This window comes from Mytilus galloprovincialis, chromosome 12, assembly GCF_965363235.1.
Source record: "Mytilus galloprovincialis chromosome 12, xbMytGall1.hap1.1, whole genome shotgun sequence".
Classification (NCBI taxonomy): Eukaryota; Metazoa; Mollusca; class Bivalvia; order Mytilida; family Mytilidae; genus Mytilus; species Mytilus galloprovincialis.
The window spans coordinates 61,021,806-61,038,251 of record NC_134849.1 but is presented as its reverse complement, the minus strand read 5'-3'; the positions used below and the strand labels follow the sequence as shown (position 1 = coordinate 61,038,251).

The window sequence follows — 16,446 nt, the reverse complement described above, 5'->3', positions numbered from 1 at the left end:
GCCTATAATCAAAAATCTAAATACAGGTTTAGATTCAGCATATCAAAGAACCCCAAGGATTCAATTTTTGTTGATATCAAACAAAGTTTAATATTGGACCATGATTTGGACCAACTTGAAAACTGGGTCCATAATAACAAATATAAGTACATGTTTAAATTCAGCATATCAAAGAACCCCAAGAATTCAATTTTTGTTAAAATTAAACTTAGTTTAATTTTGAACCCTTTCCACCCTAATGTAGACCAATTTGAAAATGGGACCAAAAATTAAGAATCTACATACACAGTTAGATTCAGCATATCAAAGAACCCCAATTATTAAATTTTTGATGAATTCAAGCAAAGTTTAATTTTGGACCCTTTGGGTCCCTTATTCCTAAACTGTTGAGACCAAAACTCCCAAAATCAATCTTAACCTTCCTTTTATGGTCATAAACCCTGTGTTTAAATTTTATAGATTTCTATTTACTTATACTTAAGTTATGGTGCGAAAACCAAGATAAATGCTTATTTGGGCCCCTTTTTGGCCCCTAATTCCTAAACTGTTGAGACCAAAACTCACAAAATCAATCCCAAGCTTCCTTTAGTGGTCATTAACCTTGTGTCAAAATTTCATAGATTTCTATTTACTTAAACTAAAGTTATAGTGGAAAAACCAAGAAAATGCTTATTTGGGCCCTTTTTAGCCCGTAATTCCCAAACTGTTGGGACCAAAACTTCCAAAATCAATCCCAACCTTCCTTTTATGGTCATAAACCTTGTGTTTAAATTTCATAGATTCCTATTTACATATACTAAAGTTATAGTGCGAAAACCAAAAGTCTTCGGACGCCGCCGCCGACGACGAGTATGGCCGACGACGAGGCCAACGTGATACCAATATAAGACCAAAATATTTTCAATTTCTGCGGTCGTATAAAAACAGTAAAACTTCCTTAGAATTACCAATTTAGGGGCAGCAACCAAAGAACGGGTTGTCTGATTCATCTAAAAATTTCACGGCAGATAAATCTAAACCTGATTAACATTTTTACCCTCACAACAGATTTTCTGTAAATGCTTTTGTTACAGAGATATAGGTCAATAACTACATTTTACTTCAATGTTCTATTTTTAGCCATGGTGGCCATCTTTGTTGGTTGGCAGGGTCTTCCGACATCGGACACATTTTTTTAACAAGATACCCCAATGATGATTGTGGCAAAGTTTGATTATCTTTGGCCCAGTGTTTTAAAAGAAGAAGATTTTTGTAAAAGTTAAGGACGACAGACGATGGACGCAAAGTGATGAGAAAAACTAGGCGAGCTAAAAAGAATATACATACACCTGGCTATAGGTGACAACACTGTAGACCGAACTTTGGTTTGTTTTGCTTTTGAAATGAACAGTATGTGTGTGTGAATAACAGCCTTCTGGCTGATCTTCGTTATGTTCTGAGATAAACTGATAAACATCATACAAGTGATTCATCCGGCGGGAGTTAAAATCTCCCGCTTTTCAGACCCTCTTCCGTCCCTCCCGTTAAAATTTGAAATGTTCGGCTTTTTGAAAATGTCAATCTCGAAAAAAATTTCGGTAGACATTTCTGTTTACAAAATAGATACGGACAGGGGAAAAGTCCGAGAAACTCTAAATTGATATGGGAAACGTCCGAGAAAAACGAAAGTTTCCTGTAATGGGCCTTGTGTCAAAAATGTAAATAGGAAAATAGCCTCGAGTAATAAGGTTATAGGAACGAGTAATACACAATATGAGTTTTGTTAAGGCTCATCCTGTATAGTATTTAATGAAATGCAACATTTCAATTTTCTATTCATAAGTCACAATGACTTTCAAAGGTCTCAATCAGACTACTTTTTCTCTGTGGCAATGGAGAAGTTTGAGTTCTTCCATATTTATATATACAACTCTCACATTTTTCACATCAACATCTTCTTTTTATCAAATGTAATTTCATTCTGTAATGCCTAATGTACACAAAGCTTAATGACGTCATATGTTAAAAACACTTGACATAGGCAGCGAACCCACGACACCTTACTCATGTTACTGGAACGGTGCCAAAGTCAAGAACAACGATTCACGAAATTTTCCATGTTACACGTTGAAATAATTTGAGGTTATATCAAGTTGACAACATAATCAAGCTTTATCCAATTTCCACTTTTATGAAACCTATACATCTTGAATAAAACTTTATGAACATGTATGGTAATAATCTGTCTAGTCTATCATCGACAACACGATGACTTTTACTTGTTACCTTAGAGGATGTAGTTCGGACTTGACTGATGCTTTCTGTGGTAGGATTCAATCCTGGATCATTTTCACAACTTTTGGACAGCTAAAATAATTAAAAAAAAGATATTTCATTATTAATATTGAGACTGAAAAAGGGTGTGTGTAAGATGGTGTTAAATGATAGCAATTAATGACTCGGACAAAGTTGTAGATAATGAAGAGCCAGAAAACAGAATAACTAAAAGGCAACAGGTGTAAAAGCACCCTATAGTTTGGCATGCCTACGCGAGGCTTGCTATCAAATTTCAGGAAGGATGCACAGAGATTAACCAACACACCCTTCTCCTTCTAGCAAAGTTTCTATGAAATAGATAAAATATTTCACTTACTTTTTGCAGATCTTGCCATTCACCAATGTATATATGGGTGCATGTACATGTCACACAGTAGTATTCTGTAATCTGTTCTTCGCTAAAAAAGTCATTTGATCCTGTTACAGACTCTGGTTTTGTATGGCCACATTCCCATTTTTTCTCAAAGTTCACATTAGACATCTTAAATCTTGTGCTTATAATTTTCACAATTTCCTCTGTCACAAATTCGTCAATGAATTTGAACAAACCTCCTTCACGTTCTTTACCAAATTGCCAAACCTGAATTTGGATCAAATTCGGACATTTCATCACGTGTAATTTTGTTAATTTTGTCGTTTTCTGTAACTCAAAGACAGCTGAGTCTCTGAAAAGGGCAACCTGTCTTTTCTGTTCCTTAGTGATAAATTCTGCAACTTTATATTTCCTGCACAGAGAAGCAATTAAATGATTCATTAAATGAGGTGGTAGAAACCTAAACTGATAACATAACCAGGTAGACTTAGTACATGTGTTTTCTGTAACATTAAACATTTCGTATATGTCATACTCAGGTTCTGCTTTTATTATACAAGGTACATAATAGCAAGGGGTTTCATCAGCAGCATCTCCATCTAATGAGTTTGGATGTATAATTATATCAAATTTCTCCATGACGTTCAGAATATGATCCTTGTGTTTGGAAAAATTGTTTTCCTTTTTGAATATATCTTCTAAAACCTCATTATATAATATGCCTCTACTGTAGAATACATCCCATTTTTTTCTATTTTTGATACTAATAGCTCTAAATTTCTTTGCTGTTACAATACATTTAAAAGCATCAGACAACCACTGTGTGTCTAAAATAATATAAGAGGGAAGATCTTTGAAATAAACTAAAGCTCTGATCTCATGGTGAAATTCAAGGAACAATATTAGTTCGTCATCATTTAGTGGCTTAGGTATATCACTAGCGATATTCTGAATTTCCTGAAAGGATATAATAGGTAACTCCTTCTTCTTTTCTTGAAGTCGTGTTTCCAGCTGAATGAATTTTAAAGGATAATCTTTGTTCCATGTTTTCATTTTTCTGGCTAAGTTTAGGATGTTTTCTCGAATTTGCTGAAATACACTAGGTTCATCTTCTGTGTTGGAGATAAAGTATTCTTGCCTTATATGTCTTAGTTCATCTTCTGACATTTTCTCCGTATACTTCAATATACTTTCACTGCATGCATCATCAATCTAAAAGATAGAATTAAGTGTGTTTGCTTTCTCTTTGCAAAACAAAACATTGAAAACACTAAAAAAATATCAATTTATATAATGATATTCAAAATTATGGGTCGTCAAAGCTGTTCCCCTTCGTACCTTATTTGGCCTTTTGCTTTTTTTTATTCGAACGTCATTTATGACTTGTGAAGAAGAACACCTTCTGGCCTACAAAAATTCAATCATTGTGTCTATGACGAGACAATTGTACTGTATCTTTTTTCAGATATTATTGAAAGATTTAAGTTTCTGTAAACTAATAGAAAATATTGTTATCCTTTAAACACTTAAAACCTTAAAATCTGATAAAGTTATTTCGTTTGGATATTGTCAATATGTTGGTCTAGTATAATAATCAGTTCCCCATGGTCCTGTACAAATAAACACAAACATCTGAAAAAATTGGCAATTATTAATACCTCTTGTACATCAGAGATCAACGCATCTTTCCAAGTGCCAACAATAACTATTGGTGGATCAAGATCATCTGATGTTTTCTCGCTGACATCAAATCTATGTCCATCCTCTTCCAGTCTACTGTAACAATGTATAGAATCCATCCACAATTGGAATAAATCTACAAAGAAATGTGTATAAAGAATTCTTATCACCATTCATTAAAGTCTAATGTGGGATGACGGATAATGAGACAACAATTCACCAAAGACCAACAGACCAGAAGACTAGTCATCCTTTTCAGGTTTTAACAGATAACAAGAATGTAGAAAAGATTTACAATTCACAAAATAATAGTTATTACAAGATAACAAACTGTATGGCTACATAAACTTTTCTCAACTTTTAAAATGAACAGTGTCAATCATTTCCAACAATCAATTGATTATTGACCTTTTTATTTAAGTATAATTTAATTTTGGATGTAACAGGTGTTCTGATTGGCTGAAGTTGTTTTGTTTATCAGTTCATAGACATAATTTTGTCATGTGTCCGTTTCACGTCATCAACGGTTTTTCATGCCACTGCTGGTGGATGTTTCGTCCCCGAGAGTATCACCAGCCCAGAAGTCAGCACTTTGGTGTTGACATGAATATCAGTTATATATGGTCAGTTTTATAAATTTCCTGTTACAAAACTTTGAATTGATCCAAAAAATAAGGATTTTCTTATCTCCAGGAATAGATTACCTTAGCCGCATTTGGCACAACTTTTTTTGAATTTTGGGTACTCAATGCTCTTCAACTCTTTACTTGTTTGGCTTTGCAACTTTTTTGAACTCAGCGCCACTGATGAGTCTTATGTAGACGAAACGCGCGTCTGGCGTATTAAATTATAATCCTGGTACCTTTCATAACTATTTACACCACTGGGTCGATGTCACTGCTGGTAGATGTTTTGTCCCCAAGGGTATCACGAGCCCAGTAGTCAGCACTTCGGTGTTGACATGAATATCAATTATATATAGTCAGTTTTATAAATTTCCTGTTACAACACTTTGAATTTTTCCAAAAAATAAGGATTTTCTTATCTCCAGGAATAGATTACCTTAGCCGTATTTGGCACAATTTTTTTTTAATTTTGGGTCCTCAATGCTTTTCAACTCTTTACTTGTTTGGCTTTGCAACTTTTTTGAACTCAGCGCCACTGATGAGTCTTATGTAGACGAAACGCGCGTCTGGCGTATTAAATTATAATCCTGGTACCTTTGATAACTATTTACACCACTGAGTCGATGTCACTGCTGGTAGAAGTTTTGTCCCCGAGGGTATCACGAGCCCAGTAGTCAGCACTTCGGTGTTGACATGAATATCAATTATATATGGTCAGTTTTATAAATTTCCTGTTACAAAACTTTGAATTTTTCCAAACTCTAAGGATTTTCTTATCTCCAGGAATAGATTACCTTAGCCGTATTTGGCACACCTTTTTTGGAATTTTGGCTCCTCAATGCTCTTCAACTCTTTACTTGTTTGGCTTTGCAACTTTTTTTATCTGAGCGTCACTGATGAGTCTGATGTAGACAAAACGCGCGTCTGGCGTATTAAATTATAATCCTGGTATCTTTGATAACTATTTCATGCTTTACTCCGGTTTAAAATGGAATTAAGAATTAAATTATAAGAAATGACTGTAATATTTTGTCTGCCTATTCGAAATAACATTAAAAAAAATGTTGTGAACACTTTGAAATAATCTGCTACACTAGTTATTTAGTGTGCACCACATTTTTCATGTTATTTTTGCATAGACATAAAAAATATTAGTCATTCCTTAAATGAACAAAAGACCCCTGTCAATCAGATCTTCCAATAAGTCAATAAACTATAAAACTGAACTCTTACTAACAGTGAAAAGCAAGATTATCTGGATAGTAGATAAACCTTCTGTGAATAACTGATGTTTAAATTATCCGCCTTTAAACGAAATACAGACATTTTAATTTTACTATATATATAATCATCAAAATCAAAGTCAAAGAATTTATTTCAAATGTAATCAAAGTCCAATGTTCCATCATGGTTTTCTGGCAGATTGGCTTCCATGATGGCAAACAAGTTATGTATATATACTGTCTCTATTTGTCTGAAAATGTCTTAATTCTTTTTGAGTTTGTCTTACTAATTTGGTGTGTCTGAGACGCTTTTGTAGGTAAACATGATTAACCTTCATCAGGAATGCTCAAATTCAAAGATTTGAATGCCAAAGATGAATAAGACCAAAACATGTTCAGAGCAAAAGGCACATAATAAATAGCAAATTTCATCAAAGGTGAACTTTGATTGATGAAAATGGAACCTTGATAATTTTTTAACTTATCAAAACATTTAGGAAAGTTATGAATCATGTTTTTCACCAAGTTTTATTCAGAATTTTTGAAAATGTCTTAACTTTTCTGAATGTGTTAGAACTGTGTTCCAGAATAACATTAACGGTACCAATTTTACTGCACCAGATGCACATTTCGACAATACATGTCTCTTCAGTGATGTTCGTGGCCAAAATATTTGAAATCCAAAGCTTATATAAAAGATGAAGAGCTATAATCCAAAAATGTCCAAAAAGTATAGCCAAATCCGTGAAAGAAATCAGAGATTTGAATGAGGGAGATACATTCCTTAATTTATAATAATTTCTAACATTTTGTAACAGCAAATTTTAATAACACAAAAAAATCCGTATTTTCATGCCAGTACAGAAGTACTGGCTACTGGGCTTGTGAAACCTTCTGTGTGCAAAGTTTTGTCAATTAAAAGGTTACAGTTCAAAATTATGCACCAAACACAAACCATACACTGTTTAACTATCATAGGGGTCACATGAAAAAGGTCAGAATGATCTGACTTTGGTATGTGATGCACCCCAAGCCCAAATGCAACAGTTAAACTCCATAGGTTAACCAAACCTTTAAGGTACAAAAGGCATGACCCTTATAATACAAGGTTTTACTATCATATAGGTATCAAAGGACAAAGTCAAGGTCAAAGTGATCAGACTTTGGGATATGACACCTCCAAAGACCATGATGCAACTGCCTACTAACTTAAGTTTGATAACTTAAAGTTTAAAGCACAAACTTTATGAAACGGCCACAAATAGGATAACGTCATCTATCATAATCATTTCTACGATTTAACCTTTAGAGAAAATTTAAGCAAAGTGTTTTATCCATGCCTCCATTTGTCTTATTTTTATGCAATGTCATAGGCATACATAGATATATAAAAAAAATTTGCTATGCATATTTATAACGTGATAAATAGACAAACAAACAATAACCAAAGTTTCGCATGTTTTTTAAGCATTATGATGTCATTTTGATAGAAAACTTAAAGGCTCATTGTTCTAAACACTTTAAAATATATAAGGTAAAGCACTATCAATATTACATGGACAAATGTTTTTTAATAAGTTCTACAGAACTTGTATTTGCACTCTGGGTTTTTCTAAGAATTAGAAACTGACTTGGCTGGTTGTAATACACTTGACTCTGTACTAATGTAATCTTTATCTATGTAACAGTTTGTGTAGTTGTTAACACTTATGAGGCTGTTAACTATCGTTGAGTCAATGTTTTTCTGCTGTCAGTTTGGATTCACTTGAGCTGAAGGTCCTTATATTCACATTGGAAAGTGGAATAGCTATGGTAGCATGCTGAAGGTCCTTATATCCACATTGGAATGTGAAATAGCTTTGGTAGTATGCTGAAGGTCCTTATATCCACATTGGAATGTGAAATAGCTATGGTAGTATTTCTTTTCTGAATTGAAAGTTTATACATGATTTTGGCATCAAAACCTTCCAATCGATGTTTTGACAAAAACAATGCACTTGTCTATCAAAGCCGATAAATATACCATAACTCACCCTTGCATGTGACATAGACAGAAGCAATATGATTATCAAGTATTTAACATCCTGTCACCTGTTTATTGTTCAATCAAACTATTATCACTTGTTAATTAGTTTGATTGAACAATAAACAGGTGACAGGATGTTAAATACAATTAACAAGTGATAATAGTTTGATTAAACAATAAACAGGGGACAGGATGCCAAAAAAAAATTTAAGAAATTTTCTTAACAATTTCTGAAATCTTGAGAACAAATTGTCCCCATCCCCCACCCCAATTGTTTATAACCCCCCCCCCTTTTTTTCCTCAAGAAAAATCTTTCCCTCAAGATATGGTCATAATCTCAAATCAAATTTCCAATGGAGTTAGCAACCATAATAACCCATTAAAATACATTCAAAATGTTGTGTTTGAATTACTTCCCTTACACTGCTTTTAAATTATGTTTTGAACTTAAGTAATTGTCCATTAACCAGGACATCCTTGTTTTCCTCCCTTTTTGCCCCTAACTCTTAAATGGTTTGAGCCATAACCACTCAAAGCCAATTTTTACCATCCCTTTGTGGTATGGAAACTTGTAGTATAATTTCAGAGAGATCAATACATCATTCCACAAGTTATTGTCTGGGAACTAGAAAAATGCTTATTTGCGCCCCTAATTCCTAAACTGTTGGGACCATAACCCCCAAAATCAATCTCAACCTTCCTTTTGTGATCAAACACCTTTTGTTTAAATTTCATAGATTTCTATTTACTAACCTATACTAAGGATATTGTGCGAAAACCAAATGGCTAAAGAGGACGACGATGACGTGATACCAATATACGACCGCATTTTTTTTGGCGGTCGTATAAAAATGATTGAATCAAAATTGCTCTACAATACGGTAGACTAAACACAAAGGCAAGCATACCTGGTTAGCTTTGGAATAATTTGTATAACGAGGCCGGTTGTAGAGGGTCTTCCAATCATATATCTCATAAAGCTTCAAAACATGTATCCCTGTAGTTTGTAATTAGACATATTTTTGTCATTTTAAAACTAAATGAATTATACCTGTTAATTTGATGAAATGGGCTAGGTGAGCTTACAAGAGAGGCTGAATCACGCATATGGCAAACATATGCCATTTACTTTTTTACTGCAATGGCTTAGGTTTGCTTATTAGTTAATCTTTTCTGTCTGATCATTTTGCTTTTTTTTTCTAAACTATAGGAGTTTTCAAGAAAATATCTTAAAATGAATACAAATTGTCATGTGACAGTAATTATTCCTACAAGGATTGATTGTTTGATTGTTTATATTTTAACACCACTTTTAAGCGCCTCTTTTGGGCTATTTCGTGGCGGTAAGTTTTTATGGATGGAAATAGCCGGAATGCCCGGAGAAAACATTCGATAGGAAAACTGACAATCCTAGTCAATTAAGATCGGAGTCGAGTGCACCCATACTAGTGGGGTTCAAACTCATAACCTTAGTGTTGACAGGGTAGTGATTACAATAGTAGAACTACTTAGACCACTTGGCCACTGAGGCCCACATGAGGAACGAATTGTCATAGAACAGTAATTATTCCTACAAGGAGTCATGTGACAATTCATCAAGTTGAACTATTTTTTTATCTTATCTTGCTGCCTATACTTAATTCCTTTCTGTGTTCTAAGTTTTGAAGACAATTTAAAAAAAAATAACATCCGAGAACAAAAAATTTCCAAACATTTCGTTTTTTAAATAGCTGCTAGATGCCCTTCACCTTTAACTTACAGAACCGAAAAAAACAAAAAGTGTCTTTTCAATCACATCTGGCATTTTAAACCAAGTTTGGTTAAAGTTATTCGTAATGTTCAAAGTTTGGTAACAGGTAGACTTGGTTCAAAAGATGACATCCCAAGACCAAAATTTTCCTTAATTTCTGTCTATTAATATCTAACAGCTGTTGCGACCTTGACCTATGACAAATCAGAACTCAGTTTAGAATACATGTAATATTTAGTTATCTGCAAATTTGATTGTGAATTAATCAATTCAGATAATCTGTGTTGGATAATGTTTACCTGGGTTGTTCATCATTTCAAAATTAAACAAGAATTCTGAGAGCATTGCATGGCAATACATAGTCCTCTACCCGTTAAATTTCATTATACTGGAACAAAATGCTATACTTGATTTTTAACTTTTCATGGTGTAAACTATATAACAAATATCAATTTCAGTGCTCCAGCTAGAAATTGAAAGGGGCAAGGTAGCCAGTGGAGGGCAGGGAACTTTTTTACAATAGGAAAAGGCACTGCTTATTTCTTTTGTCTACGTTTCTGTGTGTATCACGAGTTCACATTCTTTTTTTTCTGTATATGTTGTTAATAAAGATTCAGAAGTTGTTGTTTTGATTAATTATTGTATAAAAGTTGTATTAGAAAAGTCATTCATACTACATGTTCATAAAACATGGCAATACACATTCATACATTACATCACTATTAACCAAAAGAGGCAAAATATACTAACTTCCCCCCCCCCCCATTTCCAACAAGGGTGCACACGCTGAAATGTCTCGCCTTCTATACTAATCATTGATATTATGTTGATAGTCCTAAGTATAAAGCTAAGCTTTATTACAACTGTCACATAAACTTAACATTAACCAAGATAACTAAACAAAGACCAATGAACCTTGAAAAAGAGGTCCAGGTCAGATGAACCATGCCAGGCAGACAGGTACAGCTAACAATGCTTCTATACAACATATATAGTTGACACATTACTTATAGTTTAAGAAAAATAGACCAAAACACAAAAACTTAACACTGCAATGAACCGTGAAAGTGAGGTCACGGTTAAATAAAACCTGCTCGACTGACATAAAGATCATAAAATATTTCCATACACCAAATATAGTTGACCTATGGCATATTGCATTAGATAAAAATACCAAAACTCAAAAACTTAACTTTGACCACTGAACCATGAAAATGAGGTCAAGGTCACATGACATCTGCCCGCTAGACATGTACACTTAACAATCATTCCATACAACAAATATAGTAAACCTATTGCATATGGTATGAGAAAAACAGACCAAAACACAAAAATTTAACTATAACCACTGAACCATGAAAATGAGGTCAAGGTCAGATGACACCTGCCAGTTGGACATGTACACCTTACCGTCCTTCCATACACCGAATATACTAGCCCTATTGCTTATAGTATCTGAGATATGGACTTGACCACCAAAACTTAACCTTGTTCACTGATCCATGAAATGAGGTCGAGGTCAAGTGAAAACTGTTTGACAGACACGAGGACCTTGCAAGGTACGCACATATCAAATATAGTTATCCTATTACTTATAATAAGAGAGAATTCAACATAACAAAAAATTTGAACTTTTTTTTCAAGTGGTCACTGAACCATGAAAATGAGGTCAAGGACATTGGACATGTGATTGACGGAAACTTCGTAACATGAAGCATCTATATACAAAGTATGAAGCATCCAGGTCTTCCACCTTCTAAAATATAAAGCTTTTAAGAAGTGAGCTAACGCCGCCGCCGTAGCCGCCGCCGGATCACTATCCCTATGTCGAGCTGTCTGCAACAAAAGTTGCAGGCTCGACAACAAAACAATATAAACTAAACATCTCATAGTTTAGCATACATGTGACAGAGTTGTCTTATTTGAAAATTTTCAGCTAGTGTTTAGCCCTCAACTATTTTTCGTTGTTTGTGTTTAGGGATTATTTAGTATAGCTTCATCAAATTGAATTGTCATGGTAATTTATCTTCACCCTACCCATTTTTGTAGGTGACACAGATATATAAGTACATTTAGTATATATGTCTCTGGGTTACAGCTTAACATCAACTGAACATTACATCTAAATATTTCTATGTTGACAATATGCATAAAACATGGTTTGCTAAAAGTATGATTATCAAAAATAAATTGCAATATATTTTTTTGGTATCAAGACAGTTGATATCCTTAAGGTGATATTCTTATACAATTTTGTATTCAATTGATTATTTTTTCCTATTTTTAGTAGTAGATAATATTTTAGGAGCAGACATTCGTAATAAGCTAAAACAGGGGGAGTAACTCCAAAATTAATTTCCAACACGTTTACATTAATTAACAACTGTATGCTTGTCGCTCACCAGTTGAGATGGATAGTTTTTCTGTGAAGGAATAGTTGTATTTTGAATTCTATTCTAAAGTCATGAATGTCTTCATTTATACACTCTTCCATTGTGACTTGGAGATCGAAAATGCCGACCCAAGCTAAAAACACTCACTGACACATTCATCAAATGTATGACAAAAAGGTACATTGTCTCAAATCGATTACGTTGAGGTCTTATCCACTGTAATTGATTGTAATGACATGATTAACCTGGGGGCAATCACCAGGTGTCATATATGTAATTTAACTTCGTGATAAGAAATCGATAAAACAAAAAGCAATTTTACCAAAACGGCACAAGGGTTTTTTGGGAAAAGGCGTCAGGGCAGAAGGTCTCGGATGAAGGCACCCAGGGCGCGGCCCCCTTCTTTTTTGGGCTAACGAGACCATTGAAATTAAAATCGTCAGGCATGATGAAAAAAGATGTGGAAACTGATTATTTGGGTCAATTTTTCAAGTCTAAGGACCATAACTCTGCACAAAATTATCAGACCAGAACAAACAAGTCCAAGGACCACAACTCTGCACAAAATCATCAGATCGGAACAAAATTCACAGTTGATTTGATCGTGATAACACGGTAAACCAATTATCAATTTAATATCTTCAAGAAAAAAAGAAGAAGCGGAAAACTTAACATTTGAGTGAATGGAAAAAATCATCAGAACAGAATTTTTTTTTAACTAGTCTTAATCTGTAACTTGTCAATATCAATATCTTTAAGCATGGTCGGTCGGACGGACCGACGGACGGACAGACAGACGGATGACAGACAGACAGACAGAATGCAAACCTTAAGTACCTTTCGACTTCGTCAGTATAGGACTAATAACTAGGCATTTGACAGAACCATCAATGATAACAGGTCTAGATCAGGCAAAACGTACTGAAAATTCAGAAATTATTGCGTGCATTTATTATTGCAATTTTCTCATTTTAGACTAAAATGCGATTTTAATTTTTGCGATATATAGAAAATTCCTGTTTAATTCATATAAAAATTTCAAAATGCGAGTTTTAATTATTGCAATTATAACCCTGTCGCAATTTTCGCAATAATAAAATCATCGCAATAATTTCTGAATTTACAGTAATTCAGCTTACATGTGTAGGTAACCATTAAACCTGGCATTCTCGTCATGTCAGTAGCCATGCCAGACGAAAACATTAAACCATAAGTCATTTGTGTACAAGATTTGGATTGTCCACCTTGGCTATAGATATAGCTACCTTATGGAAGATACAGAATCACTGACCAGTATCAAATACATATAACAGATAAACGACTGATACATTTGTTCTTTAATCAAAAGCTATAATTAGCTCTTTAATGTTTGTATTAGGTTTTGGATTTTCAAAATTTTTTCATCAAACGTCACCATGATCACCGAGGAGACATTCACTATTGAAGAAATGCATATTTGGATTTGTATTGGTAAAGTAAATATAATTTATTGACTGATTGCTTTACATGTTTTCTTCTGTATTCATATTACTTGGAGCAAAAGTGGGTATATAGTTCTTTTTTCATCTATTTGCATCTTAAGCTAAGTAAACAGTAAAATGAAATGTTAAAGATTTTAATTCTCACTTATCGTATCTATATATGAAATTTTACCTTGTGCTTCTTTGTCGCCAGCCTCATTTAGTTTTGTAACAACAAGATAAATTGCATCTGGAGACAAAAATGTTTGATGTGTGTGGTAAAATTCTTCATCTCCTGCAAAATCCCATAACAATAATGTAGCATACTCCTCTTTGTCATGTAAATCAACATTAGATTGAAGCATAGTTTCAATATCCTTTTTTGCCTGTTCTAATGATTGGTTTGGTTGCTGCGAGGTTACTGGAGGTTCAACTTGAGATTCAGTGGTTACTAGAGATGTCATTATTTTAGGCTGCTGATATACTGTCCCTGATGTTTTTGATTCATCAAAACTTGTTGCTGGTGTGTTGTCCTTAATGGCAAATTGGGATTGTACTGGTTCTTCCGTTGTTCCTTTGTCCTGAAGTTTTCCCTCATATTCTTTCAATAGTCTTGCATGAGTTTCAGTTTCTTCATAGTTTCCTATCAATAGAAAATAAACGAATTATTTCTACCGCCGATTGTACTGGTTCTTCCGTTGTTCCTTTGTCCTGAAGTTTTCCCTCATATTCTTTCAATAGTCTTGCATGAGTATAGTTCCTATCAATAGAAAATAGTTTATAGAATTATATGTTTTTAGAAGTTGAACTGTTACCACATACATGTATTAAGATTATTTTTTTGTATGTTACAATTTTATTTTAACATAGCAGTAAAAAGGGTGATAACTCAGCTGATTAACCAGCTATTAAAAAAGAATGTGTTGTAAATTTATATATTGTTTTTGGTAGCAAGAAAAAACAAGTTCTGCCATCCAAATTTTTCATTTTATTTTCTGAAAATTCTATCGTTTATTTTACTTTCTATCATTCAAAATTAGTTTTCACTGTTTGTAAAATCTATAGAAAATCTGACAATTTTTTAAAACCTGAAGCTTGAAAAAAAATCCTGTGACCCATACTTTCTATTAAAATTTTGAAAAAAGCATGATATAAACTACATGTTGGCAAGTAATTTTAAAAATCTACCGATTTAATTAACACCCTTATCTCCCCGGAGAAACACTGTTTATTTAGTTAAAGGTATAAAATAAGCAATGAACAGTTACAGAATAAAAATTTCGTATATTATTCCACCCTAATATCTGTTCTTACAAATTAGGTAATGAGTTTTAAAAAAATTAAGAAGCACCAAATGTCTGGAAGGATCAGCAAACGTTTTCTTTCTGGCAGTCCTGCGTCTGACAGAAAGAAATTTAGTTTCACAAACTATGTATAGGGGTTTAGATTACGGACAAATGAACTTAAAAGACTGCATACACTAAAATGTCTAGCTTGTGTCTGACAGAAAAATTGAAGTTTCACAAACTATTTATAAAGGGTCAAGGTTAGGGACAGATGAACTTAAAAGATTGCATATATACTGAAATGTCTAGCCTGTGTCTGACAGAAAAATTGAAGTTTCACAAACTATTTATAAAGGGTCAAGGTTAGGGACAGATGAACTTAAAAGATTGCATATATACTGAAATGTCTAGCCTGTGTCTGACAGAAAAATTGAAGTTTCACAAACTATTTATAAAGGTTCAAGGTTAGGGACAGATGAACTTAAAAGATTGCATATATACTGAAATGTCTAGCCTGTGTCTGACAGAAAAATTATATACTGAAATGTCTAGCCTGTGTCTGACAGAAAAATTGAAGTTTCACAAACTATTTATAAAGGGTCAAGGTTAGGGACAGATGAACTTAAAAGATTGCATATATACTGAAATGTCTAGCCTGTGATTGAGTTTGATGTTGAATGTCTTTAAGATTTAAATATAACTAATTGATTGTTGTATGTTCAGGACAAGAGAAAATTAACAAGAAATTCTACTTTCTAACAAGTCACATACAGACCAAGTAAAGTGTTGTTACAAATTTAATGTACAGAGGGCTTTGAATGCTCTCTACAAGAACTATTGGAATTAACGTCACTATTCTGACTGGTCAGGCTGCAAATTTATTCATCCCACAAAGCCGAACGGACACCCCTCTTTGGCACTGGTTTCAATGCCCGTCAAATTTTAGAGATGACCTTATTTCTATACCCCAGTCATCCCTAAGGTTAATGTCATAATACAGGTATAAAATAAGCTAACCACTATAAATGATCCATGAAAATTAGGTCAAAGTCATATTAACCCGTTCAGATGAACATGTACAACTTGCAATTGTTCTATACACCAAATATAGTTGACTCATTACTTAAAGTATCTAAGAATAGATCTAATCATAAAAAATTATGTGACCCAAAGAAAAGGAAGTCAAGCACAGTTGGATCCTACCAACAAAAAAAGATGGCCTGGTACCTTTAGTATCTGAGAAAGGGAAATAATCAGGAAACTTCAGAGCCTAAAACAACATATATATTCCGGACTGAAACCTCAGATGATTAGGCATCAGTGAACCAAATGAAGTATGTTGGAATTGATTGATTCATTATATACAAGTTTCA

General features: G+C 33.6%; 1 protein-coding gene across 1 annotated transcript in view; it reads right to left on the bottom strand.

Moving 5' to 3' along the window:
• LOC143054484 (uncharacterized) overlaps positions 1-16,446 on the bottom strand; it is a 275,789-nt gene that overhangs the window by 35,974 nt on the left and 223,369 nt on the right. Inside the window, exons 6-9 of the mRNA XM_076227508.1 lie at positions 13,981-14,430; positions 4,288-4,445; positions 2,633-3,841; positions 2,266-2,346 (exon numbers count right to left, since the gene is read on the bottom strand). Of these exons, the coding sequence (XP_076083623.1) occupies positions 2,266-2,346; positions 2,633-3,841; positions 4,288-4,445; positions 13,981-14,430 (1,898 nt within the window). The remainder of the gene's footprint in view (positions 1-2,265; positions 2,347-2,632; positions 3,842-4,287; positions 4,446-13,980; positions 14,431-16,446) is intronic.